General features: G+C 43.3%; 1 protein-coding gene across 2 annotated transcripts in view; it reads right to left on the reverse strand.

Annotated features, from left to right (window-relative positions):
- The window catches only part of LOC115476041 (T-cell immunoglobulin and mucin domain-containing protein 4-like), a 42,344-nt gene that overhangs the window by 4,619 nt on the left and 15,676 nt on the right, over positions 1-22,049 (reverse strand). For both annotated transcript variants that reach the window (XM_030212162.1, XM_030212161.1), the window contains exons 2-6: positions 18,001-18,345; positions 13,333-13,503; positions 11,416-11,619; positions 5,474-5,529; positions 1,279-1,378 (exon numbers count right to left, since the gene is read on the reverse strand). In XM_030212162.1, coding sequence (XP_030068022.1) covers positions 1,279-1,378; positions 5,474-5,529; positions 11,416-11,619; positions 13,333-13,503; positions 18,001-18,345 — 876 coding nt within the window. The remainder of the gene's footprint in view (positions 1-1,278; positions 1,379-5,473; positions 5,530-11,415; positions 11,620-13,332; positions 13,504-18,000; positions 18,346-22,049) is intronic.

Raw genomic sequence — 22,049 nt, forward strand, 5'->3', positions numbered from 1 at the left:
TTGGTCGTGGGAGGAGCCAGCATTTGTAATGCACTGGTCCCCCTGACATGTCAGGACAGCAACCGGGCACCCTAGGGGGCACTTCTAAAAATTTTTTAAAAATATACAAATACCTCCCAGGTGCATAGCTCCCTTACCTTGGGTGCTGAGCCCCCCCAAATCCTCCCCAAAACCTACTCCCCACAACTCTACACCACTACCATAGTCCTTATGGGTGAAGGGGGGGCACCTACATGTGGGTACAGTGGGTTTGGGGGGGGGGGTTGGAGGGCTCAACACTTATCACCACAAGTGTAACAGGTAGGGGGGGTGGGCCTATGTCTGCCTGCCTGAAGTGCACTGCACCCATTAAAAACAGCTCCAGGGACTTGCATACTGCTGTCAGGGAGCTGGGTATGACATTTGAGGCTGGCACACAGGCTGGCAAAAAAGGTTTTTATTTTTTTAGTGTGGGAGGGGGTTGGTGACAACTGGGGGAGTATGGTAGCCATGCCCATGTCTGCCCATGTCCTGCCTTCGCTACACCACCGACACGCCCCCTTGAACTTTCGCCGGCTCGGCAACGGGAAAGCGGTGATGCTGTCAAAAAAGCAGCTTTCGATTATATCGATTTCGCCGCTTTTGAGAGATCGCCGGCCATCTCCCGATTTATGTCGGAAGATCACCGGCGATCACTTTCGAAAATAAGCCTGATAGCTAGCTAAAGTCTGAGGTCCCTTCCAGTGTTCCCTCTAAGCTGAACTGGAGTCCTCCAACTGCATTGCTGCCAGCAGGGGGTGGTGCTTCAATATTGTGTTTCAGTCACTAGGGACAAGCAGGTTCCCTGGAGTCCTGCAGAGCTTACCTGTCCCTCACTATTGAAAATGTGATTGTGAAACAGCACCCTCTACTGGCAGGACTGGAAGTGGAGGACACACACTCAGCTTAGAGGGAACAGGGGTCCTTTCTCCCCTACATTGTAATAAGTTGGTTTGCACTTGCCTTAGACAAACTGTGTTTTCATTTTATAGTTCTGTATATATCTGTCTCACTTTGGATGTTTTTCTTGATGTAAATACAATAATAATTTGGAAAAAAAAATTATCTGGTCAGCAGAGTAGTGAACAGGGGAAGGGGTTTTGACTTTACATAGCAAGTATTTGTTGGGTAACTCCCAAAGTTGCCTGAACAAATCTTTTGAATGTCATCCCTTATGTTCTACGCTTAATCTTTCTTTTGTTGTTCCTGCCAGTTTCTCCCTCTCCCCAAGATACTGTACTTTATCACTAAATCTCTTACCTTTTGCTTTAAAGGCCAGCAGCAGACCAAGGAAACAAAATGCTACTGTCAAGCAGATGATGATTATCAGTGTTTTCTTTGAAATTGAAGCTGAGGCTTTCTGCAGGAAATTGAGAAACAGCAAGTTTGAGGAAAGCAACAGTGATAGGAGATCTTTATTAACTCAGGCCTGATTTCCCCTCTTGTCTCAGTGTGACTATGAGCAACTTGCTCCATCTCCATAGGTCTTATCTCCTAGAGGCTTTCTTCCATTACAACCTTAGAAGGAGAAGTTTTTTGGGGGGAAAAAATCCCATATATCAAAAACTTGCATTATAATAATTTTTTTTAGTGTGGTGAACTTAACACAGACAGGCACTGAGGTCAATGACTTTTTATGTGCTGGAGACTTGCACTGTGTACAACTGTCTGGCAAGCTGCAATGATAAAATGAAACTATCAGCTGGGTCTGTCTGGAAGGCTGCAAATACAGTACATTAATATGTAGAACTCCTACTGGAGTACAGAGGTCTGGAGAAGTAGTCTAGCAGTTAAAGCAGTGAACCACAAACTACAAAAGCCAGGTTCAAATCCCACTGATGCTTCTTGTAGACTTGGGTAAGTCACTCTATTGTCTCAGGTATAGATTTAGGTTGTAAGCTCTCTGGGGATAGGAAGATGCCTTCTATAATTTGCCAGTAAACTACTGGGAAAGGCATGAGCTAAATCCAAGTCCATTCCCTAATGGAAAAGCAGCTGCTCAGAGAGCCTAGTCTGTGTGTCAGGCTGCACGGGAGGCCTTTAAAATGAAATTTAATTTAATTTGTTTTGTTTTTGTTTTTAAACACAAGCAACCACCATAGAATGTGCCACTAAAATATCAATGGATAGTGATGCATAAAAAAGGCTGCTGTTACCAGGTAAATGCTTTTCGATATTGGGCTCTCTCCCCCCCCCTCCCCCCCCCCCCCCCCCCCCAGTATTTAAAAGCATTTAACCGGCCAGGATTGTCACCTGGCTGATTGGCTTTCCGCCAATTTTCAGCAGGACATGGCCGGCCATAACCCACTGAAAATTTGCAGTTAGTGGCTAGTGGATAGCTGGTTATATCGCGCAATATAACCAGCTATACACCAATTTTCAGCCCAAGTTTTGTAACCATCTCTCTGACCTCATGTGCAACTTTCTTTAAATTAATCCCTTATTTTCTAACTCCTCTTACTCTCTTACCTATCTGTATGTTCCATCTTTGCTTATACCCTACACTGTCAATTAAAATGTTCTATTACGTATTGTGTTGACATTGGAAGTAGTATACTATGCCATACTTCGTATTGTTATTTGAATATTTTTACTGCTGTAATTGACTATTGCTCATGTTTGATTTATTCTTACAGTACACACTGCCTTGTGTGAATTCCTTAAAAAATGTGGTAAATAAATCCTATTAAATAAATACAAATAAATAAACTGGCCAGTGCAGCTTGGCCAGTTAAGTTTGAACCGGCCAATAATAAATTGGATATTCAATGCCGGTCACTGGAAATGGCCCGGCATTGAATAACTGGGCTCAGCCGACCGCAGGGCTAACTCCCGCGGTCTGAATATTGGGCTTATGTTACTATCAGGGGCATTTTCGAAAGAGAAGGACGCCCATCTTCCGACATAAATCTGGAGATGGGCTTCCTTCTCTCAGGGTCGCCCAAATCAGCATAATCAAAAGCCAATTTTGGGTGTCCTCAACTGCTTTCCATCGCGGGGACGACCAAAGTTCGGCAGTGTACTGAAGGTGGGACGGGGGCGTGGTTAAGAGATGGGCTTCCTCGGCCGATAATGGGAAAAAGAAGGGCGTCCCTGACGAGCATTTGGCCGAGTTTGCTTGGTCCCTTTTTTTTCACAACCAAGCCTCGAAAAGTTGCCCAAACTGACCAGATGACCATCGGAAGGAATCGGGGATGACCTCCCCTTATTCCCCCAGTGGTCACCAACCCCCTCCCACCCCAAAAAAAAATTAAAAAAACATTTTTTTCCAGCCTCTATGCCAGCCTCAAATGTCATACCCAGCTCCATCACAGCAGTATGCAGGTCCCTGGAGCAGTTTTTAGTGGGTGCAGTGCACTTCAGGCAGGTGGACCCAGGCCCATCCCCCCCCCCCCCCCCCCCCCACACACACCTGTTACACTTGTGGTGGTAAATGTGAGCCCTTCAAAACCCACCACAAACCCACTATACCCACATGTAGGTCAGGGGCGTAGCCAGACAACAGATTTTGGGTGGGCCTAGGCAAGAAGTGGGTGTGGACCAAGTGTTCCCCCTCCCCCCCCAACCATCAAAGAAATATCTCAGCTGGCAGGAAAATGCTTCTTTCCACCTTGGCAGTTTGCAGCAGGCATGCCCTGAAAACTGAGAATGCACAGGTATCATGGAGAGTAGCGTTTTTTTACCATCAGGGGGAAGTCTTCAGCTGGTGGAGCTTGGGATCCCTACCAGATACCACTAAACATGTGCTACTGTTGGGTGGGCCTGAACCCTAGGATGGGCCCTGGTCCACCCAAGCCCATCCGTGGCTACGCCACAGATGTAGGTGCCCCCCTTCATCCCTAAGGGCTATGGTAGTGGTGTACAGTTGTGGGGAGTGGGTTTTGAGGGGCTCAGCACCCAAGGTAAGGGAGCTATGCACCCGGGAGCAATTTCTGAAGTCCACTGCAGTGCCCCCTAGGGTGCCCAGTTGGTGTCCTGGCATGTGAGGGGGACCAGTGCACTATGAATGCTGGCTCCTCCCATGACCAAATGCCTTGGATTTGGTCATTTTTGAGATGGGCGTCCTCAGTTTCCATTATGGCCGAAAACTGGGGACGATCATCTCTAAGGTCGACCTAAATGTTGAGATTTGGGCATCCTCGACCGTATTATCGAAACGAAAGATGGACGTCCATTTTGTTTGGATAATCATGGTTTCCCCACCCCTTCGCCGGAACGTCCTTAGAGATGGACGGCCTTAGAGATGGTCGTCCCCATTCGATTATGCCCCTCCATGTGTAAAAAAATATATAGAGCCAGCCCAGTGATTCGGTGAAAGTGCTGCATACTTCCTTGAAAAGAACCTGGAACCTTTTACATCTCCAGTCTGCCAGCGTTAGAGATGTAACAGAAAACCAATATATAAGGGGATGCAACAAAAGCATTATCCACAACTGATAGGGGGAGAGAGACCACTGATCATGCAACTCTATACCAAATGGCTGGATGGCCCTTGAGTGTAGGGTGCTGGAAGGAATTCTGGTGCATAGCCTCCCTGTCAAGGGTTATTGCTGTAATGTCTGTGGTGCAGGAGTTGGAGGATATGAAACAGAACAGCAAACTTCCAAATGAAGGGTGATGGTGCCACATCCCAGACCCATTTCTGAGCTGGAAACTCATAAGTACATAAGTACATAAGTAGTGCCATACTGGGAAAGACCAAAGGTCCATCTAGCCCAGCATCCTGTCACCGACAGTGGCCAATCCAGGTCAAGGGCACCTGGCACGCTCCCCAAACGTAAAAACATTCCAGACAAGTTATACCTAAAAATGCGGAATTTTTCCAAGTCCATTTAATAGCGGTCTATGGACTCAAAAGAACACGAGAAAACTACTGAGCCCAAACCCCTCCCCCCTCCAAAATAAACTAAAATGAACCATGTGTAGACCAGTGGTTTTCAACCCAGTCCTCAGGGACCACCTAACCAGTTGGATTTTCAGGATATGCACAATAAATACGCATGAGATGTATTAGCAAGCACTTCCTCTATTCCATGTATTTATTTATTTTATTCATACTTGTATCCCTCAATTATTCAGAAACAAGTTTTGGTTCAATGTGGCTTACATTTAACAGTTGTTAGAGATTACTTGTAAATATCTCTCATGCATATTCATTGTGGGTATCCTGAAAACCTGACTGGCCAGGTGGTTCCTTTGAAGACTGGGTTGAAAACCATTGGTCTAGAGAGTGTACTTGGTTTGTAAAACCTGCACTATGGGAAAAAGAGAAGAAAAGTTAAAAAAAGAAAGTTTTAATGTATCTTCACTAAGCTGTACAAAGAGTGACACATTTGGAGCTTAAGCAGCAATCAGGTGAAGCTGTCATTGAAAAGACAAACATGTGACCCAGCACTGCTTCCAGCAACCTAATGGTTTCTTGTCTAGCTAATCTCAATCACATCACACTTCTCACCTGTTCCACTTCCAATGGAATTTTTGATATCATGGTGGTGGATTCTGATTGAAATCCTACAGTAGCAATAACAAGAAAGAAAATTTCTTAGTGGTAAATAATATCACATTCTGGTATCCCCATTCTCTGTTATGCTGAGGGAAAGTTACCCCGCTGTCACGAGCCAATTCCTACTCAAAGCACAGCTTGCAACTACAAAGGGTAAAGATCGCACCCAAATTTGGGCGACCTTTATAGAATCCAGGCGTTTGTGCCTCCTATTGAGAAGGCACTAAGTGGACCATTGCTAACTGCAAAAGTGACAGCATGTAGTGTCACTGGCAGGGTGCTTCTGAGGCCGATTAGCTGCCTGTCACCATTGACCACCTCTTCAACATCCTTCACCCTTCTATAAAACACAGTTCTCGAGAACCACTCCATATCATGAGTAACCAGGCTTTTATTAGGGCTTCAAACATGCAAACACAGTTTTGGCTTCCACTGCCCTATTATCTCTGCAGTATCCCAACTGAAGTGGGTACAAGTCAGTTTGCACAGTCTTTCCTCTGGGCTTCCTCTCCTTTAGGCAAGCCGCAACCAAGATTACTATCATAAAAGGAACCCCTCAGTGTTGCTGTATGTCAACTAGTATTCACTGGTGCCTTTTAATTGATCATACGCTCATATAGAGCCCATAAAGGCTACTATGGCTTCCACAATGAATGTAACTTCACATCACTGGAGCAACTTAATGGAGTGTATCAACAGAATCTCATTAAGGTACCCCAGGAATGTGGAGTTACATTCATTATGAAAGCCATCAGTAGCCTTCACGTGCTCTATATGAGTGTATGATCATAAGCCCAGCATCCTGTCTCCGACAGCGGCCAATCCAGGCTTCAAGAACCCAGCAACCCCCCCCCCCCCCCAAAAAAAAAAATAATTAATAATGTTCAATGGACTTTTCCCTCAGGAATCTGTCCAAACCCCCTTTAAATTCCGTAAGGCCAGCTGCTGTCACTACATTCGTCATGTGACACAGAAGCATCCGCCCACACAAGTGTTGCCACTACAAAATTCTTTTGCTCCACTACAGCACTGTGATGTTCCTGAAACTAAAATTGAAGCAGAAGAAAAAGAAAAAGCAAGGAAAAGGGAACAAAAAGAGGAGAAGGTACCCAAAGAGAAAAGACACTCACAAATCACTAAACCCAAAACACATACTAGGAAATGTAGTTGGAAAGCAATGACCACAAATGCTCACAGTCTAAGCAATAAAATTCATGACCTTCAAGCCCTGATGTTGGAGACTGACTTGGACATAGTTGCAGTCACAGAGACATGGCTCAATGGTTCCCATGAATGGGATGTAAACATACCAGGCTATAATCTTTTTAGGAAGGATAGAGAGGGACGTAAAGGTGGAGGAGTAGCTCTGTATGTGAGAAATGATATCGCAGCAACTGAAATGACAGGGAAGTGGGGAAAGGAAGAAGCGATTGGATCACCTTAACAAGAGAGGATAGAACCTTGGTCCACGTGGGTGTTGTCTACAGACCCCCGACACAATTGGAGGAACTGGATAAAGATCTGATCGCTGATATTCAAACGTTGGGGAAGAAAAGAGAGGTGCTGTTGTTGGGAGATTTTAATCTGCCGGATGTAGATTGGAAGGTTCCTTCTGCGAAATCGGAAAGAAGTAGAGAGATTGTGAATGCTTTCCAAAGTGCTCTGCTCAGACAAATGGTGACGGAACCCACAAGGGAGGGAGCAACGCTGGATCTGGTGCTCACGAATGGAGATAGTGTGTCAAATGTCCGGGTGGCTGCGCACCTGGGAAGCAGTGACCATCAAACGGTTTGTTTTGATATAACGGCTCATGTGGTTAGCGGCCACTCTAAACTCAAAGTCCTGGACTTCAAGCGAACTGACTTTAACAAAATGGGGGAATACCTGAGGAAGGAGCTGATGGGCTGCGAGAACGCACAACATGTGGAAGGACAGTGGTCCAAGCTGAAAGAAGTAATAAACAGGGCCACAGACCTTTATGTAAGGAGAGTAAATAAAAGCAAGAGAAAAAGGAAACCAATATGGTTTTCAAAGCAAGTGGCTGAGAAAATAAAGGCTAAAGAGTTAGCATTCCAGAAATACAAAAAATCTCAAGTAGAGGAACACGGGGAGGAATACCGGATGAAACTGAAAGAAGCCAAGAGAGAGGTACGTCTGGCGAAGGCACAAGCGGAAGAACAAATGGCTAGAAATGTACGGAGGGGAGACAAAAACTTCTTCAGGTATATTAGTGAAAGGAGAAAGACTAAAAAGGGGATTGTGAGACTAAAAGATACAGCAAAACGCTATGTAGAAAATGATGAAGAAAAAGCCAATTTGCTAAATAGATACCTTTGTTCTGTTTTCACTGAAGAAAATCCTGGGGAAGGACCGAGAGGGACTGGCAAAAGTACACCTGAGAATGAAGTGGATAGAGCACCGTTCACGGAAGAGAGTGTGTATGAACAACTTGGAAAGCTAAAGGTGGACAAAGCCATGGGGCCGGACGGGATCCACCCCAGAATACTGAGGGAGCTCAGAGAGGTTCTGGCGGGTCCTCTTAAAGATTTGTTTAATAAATCCTTGGAGACAGGAGAGGTTCCAAGGGATTGGAGAACGGCAGAGGTGGTCCCTCTTCACAAAAGTGGTGATAGGGAAGAAGCTGGAAACTACAGGCCGGTAAGCCTCACTTCGGTTATTGGAAACGTAATGGAAGCCATGCTGAAGGAAAGGATAGTGAATTTCCTGAAAGCCAATAAGTTGCAAGATCCGAGACAACATGGTTTCACCAAAGGGAAATCGTGCCAAACGAATCTCATTGAATTCTTTGACTGGGTGACAGGAGAATTAAATCAAGGATGTGCTATGGACGTCATCTACTTAGATTTCAGCAAGGCTTTTGACACGGTTCCCCACAGGAGGCTCTTGAATAAACTAGAAGGGCTGAAGATAGGACCCGAAGTGGTGAACTGGATTAGGAACTGGTTGACGGGCAGAAGCCAGAAGGTGGTGGTAAATGGAGTTCGCTCGGAGGAGGGAAAGGTGAGTAGTGGAGTGCCTCAGGGATCGATGCTGGGGCCGATTCTGTTCAATATATTTGTGAGTGACATTGCCGAAGGGTTAGAAGGTAAAGTTTGCCTTTTTGCGGATGACACCAAGATTTGCAACAGAGTGGACACCCCGGAGGGAGTGGAAAACATGAAAAAAGATCTGAAGACGCTGGAAGAATGGTCTAACATTTGGCAGTTAAAATTCAATGCAAAGAAATGCAAAGTGATGCACTTAGGGAGTAGAAATCCAAGGGAGGCATATGTGTTAGGTGGGGAGAGCCTGATAGACACGGACGGGGAGAGGGATCTTGGGGTGATAGTATCTGAGGACCTGAAGGCGATGAAACAGTGCGACAAGGCGGTGGCCGTAGCGAGAAAGTTGCTAGGCTGTATAGAGAGAGGTGTGACCAGCAGAAGAAAGGAGGTTTTAATGCCCCTGTATAAGACGTTGGTAAGGCCCCACCTGGAGTATTGTGTTCAGTTTTGGAGGCCGTACCTTGCGAAGGATGTTAAAAAAATGGAAGCGGTACAAAGAAAAGCTACGAGGATGGTATGGGAGTTGCGTTCCAAGACGTATGAAGAGAGACTTGCTGACCTGAACATGTATACTCTGGAGGAAAGGAGGAACAGGGGTGATATGATACAGACGTTCAAATATTTGAAAGATATTAATCCGCAAACGAATCTTTTCCGGAGATGGGAAGGCGGTAGAATGAGAGGACATGAAATGAGATTGAAGGGGGACAGACTCAGGAAAGATGTCAGGAAGTATTTCTTCACAGAGAGGGTGGTGAACGCTTGGAATGCCCTCCCACGGGAGGTGGTGGAGATGAAAACGGTAACGGAATTCAAACATGCGTGGGATAGGCATAAAGGAATCCTGTGCAAAAGGAATGGATCCACAGAAGCTTAGCTGAAATTGGGTGGCGGGGGGAAGAGGGGTTGGTGGTTGAGAGGCTAGGATAGGGGAGGGCAGACTTATACGGGGTCTGTGCCAGAGCCGGTGATGGGAGGTGGGACTGGTGGTTGGGAGGCGGGAAATACTGCTGGACAGACTTATTCGGTCTGTGCCCTGAAAAAGACAGGTACAAATCAAGGTAAGGTATACACATATGAGTTTATCGTGGGCAGACTAGATGGACCGTGCAGGTCTTTTTCTGCCGTCATCTACTATGTTACTATGTTACTATGTAAACAAACGCTTCACATCTGTCCGCTCTACTCCGCTCATTATCTAAATTGATCAATTTAGATGCACTGATGGTGAGTGTTAGTTGACATACAGCGACATTGACAGGTTCCTTTTATTATTAAAAAAAAACTTGTTTGCATCTTTTTTGCAATTAAGTAAAATTGGTATCAACAGTCTCCCAGTGGATTTGAGGCCTGTGGTTGCTATTTTTTGGTTCACAGAGTTTTATAGATTTCAGTTGTTGTTTTCTCTCTACATAGAAAACAATTTTTTTTTTTTTGTGTGTGGGATTGTCATGACCCTGAAAACAGTTGGGCATGCTTGTGTGGAAGCAGTTAATATGCACTAACTCGTGTGTTAACTACTTAGTGCACTTCAGTAAAAGGGCCCCTAAATCCCACCTTTGCAAGCCAAATTGCACCAAAGCAGCTTCCAATAATCATCAGTAAAATAATACACAAAATCAAAACATAGAATAAACATTGTAAAATTATTTTTAAATGGTGATACGTGAAGAAACAAACTCAAAACACATGAAGGAGAACTTAGCAAACCTTCAAACTTCCACATATTCATCAAGCTTTCATTCTGGCCAGCTTTCATTACTTATCAATTCTAGGAACATAAGAATAGCCATATTGGGTCAGACTGAAGGTCCATCTAGCCTAGTATCCTGTTTCCAACAGTGGCCAAGCCAGGTCACAAGCACCTGGCAGAAACCCAAACAATAGCAACATTCTGGAATCCCAAAGATTAGCAACATTCCATACTACCAATATGTCTTCCCTTATCTCTGTAATCCAGGGCCACTGAGAGACTGAAATGGGCCCGGGGCAAGTCGCTGATTGCTGCTGCCCCCCCCCCCACCCCCACCCATCGCTGCCACTGCTGAAATACCTTGGCTGGTTGGGATCCCAGGCCCCGCCAGCAGAAGACATCTTCTTCGTCCAGTGCTGACTGCCTGCCCCTGAGGCTGCTTTCCCTCTCAGGGCCTGCTTGGTTTCAAAACCAAGCATGTACGTTTGAGAGGAAAAGCAGCCGCTCGGCATTGGGCAGAAGAGCAGCGCTGGAGGAAGCTCCAGGTCCTCCCCAGCCTCCAAGGGGGGACCGGTGCTGGACTTTTCTCTCTCCTGCTCCTTTCGGGACATGATCACTCGGGTCCTGTCACGAGCAAGAGGGAGAGAGAGACCCCGGCGCTGGGCTCCCCCTGCCCCCCCCTCTCAGCAGCCCTGCTGTAATCCTGTTTCCAACAGTGGCCAATCCAGCTCACAAGTACTTGGCAGAAACCCAAAGATTAGCAAAATCCCATACTACCAATATGTTTTCCCCTCCCTCTGTAATCTAATTGGTTTACCATTTTATGTATTATTTGAGCAAATGGGACCTGTGGAGCATACGACGATTGATAAGAACACCCTGGAGTATGTTGTCAGCTTTGTTTCTTTAACCACCAGAGAAGTACTATAATCCTCAAGTACAACACACATTCTAGGATGCCTGGTTATGAATCAGTTATAAAATGACTTTTAAAAAATCAGTTTATAGTGTTTTGATCTAAGTCATATCCTAACGCTGGGCTCCCAGTATGGGGTGAAACATTTGACAGCTGATATAAAACACAGTTTTCATTATAATCATAATTAATCTGAAAGTAACGCTGAATACTTCTGTACCTGTGGTGAGGGCATCTGTTGCAGTGGATGTGAAGTTATTTACCGTAACTGTTGCAATTGTCTCTGTTGCAGTAGAAAACAAATCTGTCTTTACTGAGTCTGTGGATGTCTGAATAAGCAAAGTAGTAAATGCCAGCTGGGTTATAGTATTTCTGATTGCTTCAGTAGTAGATCTCATTGGAGGTGTCGGTAGTGTAGTATGTTCTAAAGAGAAATATAAAAAGATTTAAAAATCTCAAAGCTGTAGTGTAAATCTCAACCTTCGTCCGTGAGAACCACTCAGCCTGTCTAGACACAAAGAAACATGGAAATTGATGGCAGATAAATGCCATCCAGTCTGCCAATCCACAGTGTTAAACTACAGTATCTACCTCCCCCTAAGAGATCCCACATGCCTACCCCATGCTTTTTTTTAATTCAGATACAGTCCTCGTCTGCACCACCTCCACTGGGAGGTCATTCCACACATCCACCACCCTTTCCAAAAAGAAGTATTTACTTAGATTACTTTTGAGTCTACCCCCCTTCAGCTTCATCTTATGCCCTCTTGTTTCAGAACTTCCTTTCAGTTGAAAGAGACCTGCCTTTTGTGCATTTATGCCACGGAGATATTTAAATGTCTCACTCATATCTCCTCTCTCTCATCTTTCTTCCAAAGTATATATATATTGAGGTCTATGAGTCTGTCTCTATATGCTTTATGATTAAGGCCACTGACCATTTTAGTAGCTGTCTTCTGGACTGACTTCATCCTAGGAGATGCTGTCTGATTTTCATATTTTCTACAATATGCACGAGATATACTCACATACATTGTATGAGTATGCATTTTATTGCAAAACTCCCACTGATTCTTGGAAATGTACTTCAGACCAACAGAGCTCTTCTTAGAACCTTGATTCACATATGAGCCTGACAGCAGGGCCAGCCCTATGCCAGCCATGATGAATCTTCTAAAGATACCACCACTGCTGCTCCTGTGCCACCCCAGAGATGGGAGGGAAGAAAGGGAAATCACTAAACACCTTGAGAGAGGTGAGGCAGGGAAGAAGAAAGATGCTGGACACCACAGAGTGGGGGAGGTGGGGAAGGAGAGAGATGCTGGACACCACAGAGGTGGGGGGGGAGGTAGGAAAGGAGAGAGATGCTGGACACGATAGGGGAGAGATAGGGAAAAAGAGAAATGCTGGACACTATAGAAGGGGGGAGAAGATGGGGAAAATGCTGGACAGCACAGGGGGAGATGCTAGACTATGACGTTACTGAGCATGGGGAAAGGTCCTCGAGACATCATTTGATGGGGAGGCACACAGCTGAAGGTTTGTCTAGTGTGTCAGATACCTTTAGGCCTGATAGATAACTGTGAAGATCTCCAGAGATGCAGAAGGGCATATCCTAATATCATTACAGAGGTGTAGCCTAATGGTTAGTACAATGACCTCAGAACCAGGTTCAATTCCCACCACAGCTCCTTGTGACAATAGACAAGTCACTGAACTCTCCATTGTGCCAGGTACAAAATACAAACCTGTATATAATATACAAACCACTTTGACTGTAACCACAGAAAGTCAGTATATCAAATCCCATCCCCCTTTCCTTTCTGTATCAAAAGCTGCTGCTGACAACTTCAAGCCCTAATGTTGACAGGACCAGCATAATGGAGGAAAATGTTTTGGAGATAAAAATCTCTTTTCTCACCAGATCGTTCATGTACCTCCTGGAGGTTGACCAAAGAGAGGACTTTTTTAGATCCACTACCTCCTTCACCTTATTTTTTTTTTTTTTTTTGGTGGTGGTATATATTTTAATTGAATGTAAACCACTCCAATTAGCTCTGCTTGGATGGAGTAGTATATAAAGTTTAAATAAACATAAACATTCATCTGAAAAAAAAAGCGCTGACTACTTTCATACCTGTAGTGAGGGCATCTGTAGATATAAAATTACTTTCCATATTTGTAGTAAATACACCTGTCACTGCTGTTTCCGTGACCATCTCAACAGGCAAAGTAGGAAATGTAGTCTCAGTCACAGCTCTAGTTGTTAGAGTGGTAGATCTAATCGTAGTTGGTGGTGTGGTCAACGCTAACAAAAAAAATATTGAAAGATTAAAAAGTCTGAAAGCATCAGTCTAGAGCAACGATTCTCAACCCTGCTGCATGACTAATATTCCGTCAGGGTCGTTATGCTCATATTAGCCCTCTCCTCAAGTCACTTCACTGGCTTCCTATCCGTTTCCGCATACAGTTCAAATTTCTCTTATTGACCTATAAGTGCATTCACTCTGCAGGTCTTCAGTACCTCTCCACTCTCATCTCTCCCTACATTCCTCCCCGGGAACTCTGTTCACTGGGTAAATCTCTCTTATCTGCACCCTTCTCCTCCACTGCTAACTCCAGACTCCTTGTTCCTTTTATCTTGCTGCACCATATGCCTGGAATAGACTTCTTGAGCCGGTACGTCAAGCTCCATCTCTGACTGTCTTCAAATCTAAGCTAAAAACCCATTATTTTTGATGCTGCTTTTAACTCCTAACCCTTGTTCACTTGTTCAGAACCCTTGTTTTATCATCCTCACTTTAATATTCCCTTATCTTTTGTTTGTCCTGTTTGTGTGTCCTAATTAGATTGTAAGCTCTGTCGAGCAGGGACTGTCTCTTCATGTTCAAGTGTACAGCGCTGCGTACATCCAGTAGCGCTATAGAAATGATAACTAGTAGTAGTAGTAGTCCTCAAGAACCATCCAGTAAGTCTGGCTATTATGATATTCGCAATGAATATGTAATATGATAGCAGAAGAGCATGCAAATAAATCTCATGTTGCAATAAAACGTCCAAGAGGGCAAAAAAAAACCCCAACACATAGTCCACAAGCAGAAAATAGAGTTGGAAAAAAAACAAGAAAACTAAGCAGTAAGGTAAAAAAATTAAATCTTTAATAATATATGGTTCATTTGCTGGTACAAAAGTCACCTGCTCAATATAGCCACATTTCGGCTTGCATATGCTTCAAGGACATAAGATTTATTATTTATTGCATTTGTATCCCACATTCCCCCACCTATTTGCAGGCTCAATGTGGCTTACATAGATTTGATAACATTGTCATAACAGGCTATCGGATACAGTTAGTAATGTGTAGTGATTAAGGAAGGGGAGAGGGAAGAAGGAAGAGAGTTGTTAGGGTAGTTATAGAAGGTGTGCGTTCATAGTTGAGTGGACTTAGTGAGGTTATAGGTTCTCATTGTAGGCCTTGTTGAAGAAGAATGTTTTCAGAGATTTTCGAAAGCTAGATGTTTCTTTGATTGCTTTCAGGTCTGTAGGTAATGTTACCTTAATGGGAAATCTCAAATTTAGGGGCCCTTTTATTAAGCTGCATAGGTACCTACGCACGCTCGATGTGCGTCAATTTGGAGTTACCGCCTGGCTACTACGTGGCCTGGGTGGTAATTTCAATTTTTACACGCGTCCACTATGGACTCCGGAAAATCATGTTTATTTTCCAGGGCGTGGCGATAACCAGGCAGTAATCAGCATTGTACATGTGTAGACCATTACCCCACGGTTAATCATGAGACCTTACCACTAGGTCAATGGGTGGCGGTAAAGTCTCAGGCCCAAAATGGACACACGCCCATTTTTATTTTGCCGCACATCCATTTTCGGCCAAAAAAAGGCCTTTTTTGCAGGTGTGCTGAAAAATGGGCCTGTGCACGTCCATTACACGTGTCTACACCAGCGCAGGCCAGTTTTCAGCGCACCTTGATAAAAGGACCCCTTAATTGTCAAAATTTCAAACATCCAGCAATGACATTCAGTCAATTCCTTTCTGCAGTTCCACAACTCTGTTGAGCAAATAGGCGTTCCCACTTGGCTCACATATTTGTTTTAGGTGGTTTGAAATTTCTACAATTAAATTTGAGATTCCCCATTGAGGTAACATCTTATTCCCTAAATCAGGCACAAGCTGACAAGTGTCTTTTGTACCAGCAAATGAACTATACATTATTAAAGATTTGGGGTTTTTTTTAACCATACTGCTTTGTCTTCTTGATTTTTTTTTCCAGTTCTATTTTCTACCTATAGTTCTAACAGAGTAGAACTAGAAAAGATACCAAGAAGGGGATGGAATACCTTCATTCTGAAGAAAGGCTCGACAGGCTGAGCTCTTCAGCTTTGAGAAGACAACCAAGAGGGGGTTTATAAAATCACGAGTAGTGTGGAACAGGTACCGTAAATCAGAAGCAGATCAACTTGAAACTTGTATAGATGAACCAGAGAATTGTAATTGCCATATTAGTCAACTTAGAAATATATTAGTTACCCTTTCTACTAGGACAAGGTACCATGAAACCGCCTGAAAGCAATTTTCGAATAAACTTAAGAATGTGCTTTTTTTTCAGCCAATGTTCAATTAAGATATGGAATTTGTTGCCAGTGGACTTGGACAAGTCTGTTTTGAAAAGGGCTTGAGAGTCAAATAATAGCTGGGCTCAATGAATCATTGGTCTGGCCCAGAATGGTATTTCTTATGTACTGAAAACCAGACTAGTAAGGTGGCTGTCAGGGCTGGTCTTAAGCAGAGGTGACGGGAGCAGCCAAACAGGGTCCTGTGTTCCTACAGGCTCTAGGCTTAACTAGTCAACTTAGCAATAGTTAAACCTTCTTTTTCTTTCCATCTTCCTCTCTGTCACCTTCTCTCTCCCTCCTGCTCCTCCTTGATAATCATACTTCTCAGCACTAATGCTCTGTACCCATCTCACTGCACCACTGGCCAGTCTTTACATCTGCTCCCTCTCACTCTTTGGTTTCACACTTCTCAAAGGCATAGCAGCACCATGTTGGCTGTTCATCTTCATCTCTTCACACACATTATCTGCGAGATTCTACATATAACACTGAGGTTTCTGCATGGAAATCAACTACTACAACTACTAATCATTTCTATAGCGCTACCATCTTTGCTTATACCCTACACTGTCAATTAAAATGTTCTATTACGTATTGTGTTGACATTGTAAGTAGTATACTATGCCATTCTTTGTATTGTTATTTGAATATTTTTACTGCTGTAATTGTCTATTGTTTATGTTTGATTTGTCCTTATTGTACACCGCCTTGAGTGAATTCCTTCAAAAAGGCAGTAAATAAAACCTAATAAATAACTAAATCAGCATTACCGCCTGGCTACCGCTTGCCCCAGGCAGTAATTCTGAATTTGGCATGCGCTGAAAACATGTGGTAGAAAATATTTTCTATTTTCTACTGCGGGGCACCTACCCAGCGGTAAACAGCAGTTGGCGCACGCTGCGTGCTTACCATGTGGGTAGCGCATGAGACCTTGCCACTATGTCAATGGGTAGTGGTAAGGTCTCAAGCCCCTTAAAAAGGCCCTTTTTCCTAGATGCGTCAAAAAATGGCCCAGCGCATGCCCGAAAGGCACGTTCGCACTACCGCAGGTCAATTTTTACAGCGGCTTAGTAAAGAGACCCCCAACTGAGCTCACAGTTGTAGAATAGGGTCGATTATGCACATAACTTAGGGGGTCTTTTAGAAAGGCGCAGTAACGTTTTTAGTGTGTGCTAATGATTAGTGTGCACTATATGTTAGAGACACCCATAGGAATATATGGGCATCTCTAGCATTTAGCGCATGCTTATTTTTAGTGCACGCTAAAAATGCTACCATCTTTATAAAAGGCCCTCTTTAATTTGCTAATTGACGCGAAATTGACACTTAATTGATAAGTAACAATAATTGGCTTTAACAAGCACCAATTGGTAATGTAACTGACTTATGCCCCTATTCGATAAACTGAGCGCGTAATTTCTATGCTGTGCAACTCCAAGGGGGGGCATGGATCTGGGAGGGGTGGGCAAGCGAAATAGGTATAATGTTATAGAATATTGTTAATTACGCACCTAACTGCCAGTACTTAGACGCTAGAATTTATACCAGCCTTTGACATGGTGTAAGTGCTTGTGCCTAAAATTAGGCCTGGAATGCAAACTTACCCTAGTATTCTAGAATGGCAATTATGTGCCTAATCGTCATTATAGCATTTGCACTTAGCACCCAGCGGTTTTGCATCTAGCTTTGAGTGACATTTAATGAATTTTCCCCACATCCCCCTAATTCTATAAGTCACCAAACATTGTGCGCACATTTTAATTGAATAACAAGCTAATTAGTGCCAATAATTGAATTTTTAACAAGCAATTATTGGCACTAATTAGATTTAATTGTCATGTAGGTGCATAAATTTAGGTGCGGGCTCAGCACCTAAAATTTACACACAACTGAAAAGGGGATGCAGAAATGAGAGGATCATGGGTATAATGTGGGTGTTCCTATAATTAACATACATTGTTATAGAATTACAGGGATATGTGCCTAATGCTTCAGTTGGTACAAATGGCCATGACTAAAGTTAGGCTTGATTCCCGGGAGTAAGTGCTATTCTATAAACCACACCTAACTTTAAGCGCGGCTTACAGAATAGCACTTTTTCGGCACCAATTTTTTTTATATCATACATAGAATGTAGCCCATAGTGCTCTGTGCAGGATAGACGACTACTTACCTCTGTACATTTCTAGCTGAATATTAAATTTCAGATCGTTAAACCAACCGTGAATCTCCACTCTGCAGCAGTAGGACCCTCTGTCTCCTTCAGTTGCATTCTCTATAGTTAGCGAAACATCTCCTTTCACAATCACACCCGTTAACTGGTACCTGCTGGATGTTTTTGATATCACCTTTCTGCCATCTGTATGAAGAATTTCATCATTACATTTGGAATTAGGGCAGCTGCCCCGTCCCCAGCACATTGTGGTGATGTCACTTTCGCTCCTAACGTTATATCTGCATGGTAGAGTGACAGGGCTTCCTACCACTCCTCTCACAGTCAGTGTTAATACCATCTGCCCTGTAAAATGCAAAGAAAGGTATTCACAAAAAAGAAAGTAACATTTTTTTTAAAGAATTACTCAGCTGCCTTTTGATTTCCCAGCCTCGAGCAAGGATCAGCTGTGGGATGGTTAACCTTTATCTTGTTCCTTCAGTGTAACACTTAGACCAGTGGTTTCCAAACCTGATCCTGGAGGCACCCCAGCCAGTCAGGTTTTTGGGATATCCACAATGAATATTCATGAGAGAGATTTGCATGTAGTGGAGGCAGTGCATGCAAATCTCTCTCCTGAATATTCATTGTGGATATCCCGAAAACCTGACTAGCTGGGGTGCCTCCAGGGCCAGGTTTGGGAACCACTGACTTAGACTAATATTATGAAGAAATTGAAGGTCCTAGGAACCATGCCCAGATTGCTTAAAGATGCACAGGAATTATAATGTGCTATAATATATGTGCCTAACTATATGCTCCGCCCATGGGTACACCCACCTTCAAACTAAATGCTTTCACATTTAGGCATCATTTTATTGAATAACCACATGGAATATTGGCATGTATGCACATATGCATACACACACACATGTGCACACATACACGCACATGCACACACGCACACAAGTACACACATGCACACACACGTGCACACACACACGTGTATTCTAGTCATTTTACATGTGATCTTAGCACTTAAATGTAGATGCCCTCCTTATAAAATTACCTCCTTAATGCTTTGACCACAGAAACGGAGTCCGTAAAGATCGAGGGAAACCTGTCTTCATCAGTGGGCAAATAAAATAATAAATGACAGTACATTGGGGGAGTGGCAGAAGAACCTAGTGGTTAGAACAACAGGCTGAGGATCAAGGAAGTCCAGTTCAAATGCCACTGCCGCTCCTTGTGATCTTGGGCAAGTCACTTAAACCTCCAATGCCTCAAGTACAAACTGAGTGTGTCCCTTTTACTGAAACTGAGTGTGTCCTAACAGACATTGACTACACTGCGGTAAAAAGAGCCCTGCGCTAGAGCGGGGGGCCGTTTTTGCCACGTGCTGAGGCCCTTTTTACCACAGCAGGTAAAAAGGCCAAAAAAGACATGGTCATGCGGTAAGATTGCTCTTACTGCATGGCCATACAGGGAGCAGCACTTACTTCCACCCATTGAAGTGGCAGTAAGGGCTCTTGCACTAACCCAGCGGTAACTGGGTAGCATGCAGCGCTGCCCAATTACCGCTGGGTAACCCCCGAGGAAATATTTTGGAATATTTCCACTAGCGCCAGAAATGCCACCCAACTAGCGCCAGAAATGCCACCCACTGGGGGTGGAACTACCACCGGTGCCCACGTTGAGCCAGCGATAGCTCTAGATGGGCATGTGGTAAGCCTGTGGTGGACTTACCGCCACTTAGTAAAAGGACCCCTAAGTACCACATGACCCATAGATATAAAATAGGACATGTAGCATTTAGTGCACATTAAGATTTAGTAAAAGAGCCCCTTAGATTGTAAGCTCTCCAGAGACAGGGAAAATACCTGCTGTACCTGAATGTAACTCATCTTAAGCTGCTAGTGAAAACGTGTGAGCAAAATCCAAATAAGTGAAAAAAATACAGCCATCACCAATGTCTAATGCCTTCGTGGCTCTTAGTAAATAAATTTCCAGTGTGGGAAAAATAAGAATGGTGTACATTTATTTGTAAGCCACAGTGATACAAGAAATGTTAAATTGATAAATAAAATTAGCCCACATTTAGAGCTAGATTCTATCTATAGAACCAAAATAATCGGTGCTAAAAAATGCATTATTCTATAAGGTAAATTTTAGGCACATAAATGCCAATTAAATCTAATTATTGCCAATTATTGGTGCTAATTAGCTCATTGTGCACACAAATTGGACGCATGCCTAAATTTGCATGTGCAATTTTTGGCAACTTTTATAGAATTAGGGGTTTGGGGCCCTTTTACTGAAGAGTGTTTAAAAAATGAGCTTAACATGTTTCAATGCAAGACTTTCCCATATACTAAGTCCATTTCACATTATCTATATAGAGGTTTTTAAGTTGAGTATTGGATTATAATTATATAAAGAGTATAAAAATGCAAAAATATAAAATGGTATTGAAAAATAATTGATAAAACCAAGAATCGATGATGAGGTTGGTGTTGTAATTCTTGCCGCAGTGAATGTTAGTTGGCAAGTTACACCACTGAGGTTTTCTGAATACCTATAATAGGTCTGTTGATGGTGGGATTGAATTTGTTATTGATGTTATTGTGTCCCACTGTGAATATATTGCCTTGGTGTATAGTGCTAAGCCCATTTTTAAGGCAGACGCAAAATAGGGTTTCTTCCTTTTTTACTTTTGCAGGTTCTGTACTAATTTTTTATTAGTGCACATGACCTGCAAAAAATTAACTTGAGAACATTTACCACCTCCTACTTAGGAGATGCTCAGGGCTCCCATGTTAAGTCCATGTTATCCAGTCAGTGTGCGCTATTAGGAACACACTAGCTGGATAACACTTCCATGCCATTCCCTGCTCATGGTATGCCCCTTCTCAAAAATATGATTTAAAAAATAATGTGTGATTAGCATGTGCTAACAGACAAATTTTTAACATGTTTTGTTGTAAACCTTTTTTTTTTTTTCATGCTAACCACAGATTTGGGCTTAATGCAATCAAGTAAAGGGGCTTCTTAGTTCATTAGTGCAACTTAAAAAATGTGTGTAAATCAATTTAATGCACTTAAACCTACAATTTAATACAGATACAATTGATTTGTGCATTTTACAAAGTTTTCATGCAAGTTAAAACATTTTTATGAAAACAAACGTTTGAAACAAAATGAAAAAATGCCCCCAAACAAGGAAAAAGTCCACAAAATCTTAAAACAAAAAACAAAAAAAATGATCATGGGTAACATAATCCTTACCATGTGGCCATATGATGGGAAGCACTTACCGCTACCCACTGAGGTGACAGTAAGGACCCCAGTGATAACCACCAGGCTAGCATAGTGCTAGACAAAAGAAATCTCTGGAACACTGGAAATAGTGCATGCTCCAGCCGTAACTACCACGGGCAGCCACGTTGGGACAGCAGTAGTTCTGGATGTTTGTGCAGCGCTGCGTATGCCTTGTAGCGCTATAGAAATGCTAAATAGTAGTAGTAGTAGCGAGCGGTAAGCTCGTGTTGATCTTACCGCGGCTTTGTAAAAGATCCCCAAAGTAACTTGCAGCACAAGTAGGGGTTTGTCTAAATTCAACATTGAAAGTTTCAATCTAAAATTAATGCACTGTCCAAAAATAAGACATCTTACATATTGTTCCATTACCTTGTGTCCTTCCTTTTGCACGAGACACAAGTGTCCAAAGAATGGTTTCGAGCATCAAAACTTGTTCCCAATTCCTTATTTCCTGGCAGTGTTTGGGCACCTAAAAGTCTGATCTTCATCAGAACCTGCAGTGCTTGCAGTTTTGATTCCTTTTTCCGCTCTATGCATATCTGAGAAATGAAGGTGCCTAAATCAGTGGTTGCACTGACTCACTTCTGCTTTACATAGGAAGGCACTTTATGGCAGGCCTCTGCTATTCCCAGTCATAAGATAGCCACAAGGGGTGAAGATGAGCTACTGGCAGTGGTGTGCTGGTAAATTTTTAACAACAGGCTCTCTCCCCAGTCCACCTGGGCGCCCCCTCCCCCCCGTCCACCACTGCG

Source organism: Microcaecilia unicolor, chromosome 8 (genome assembly GCF_901765095.1).
Source record: "Microcaecilia unicolor chromosome 8, aMicUni1.1, whole genome shotgun sequence".
In the NCBI taxonomy this organism is placed as follows: Eukaryota; Metazoa; Chordata; class Amphibia; order Gymnophiona; family Siphonopidae; genus Microcaecilia; species Microcaecilia unicolor.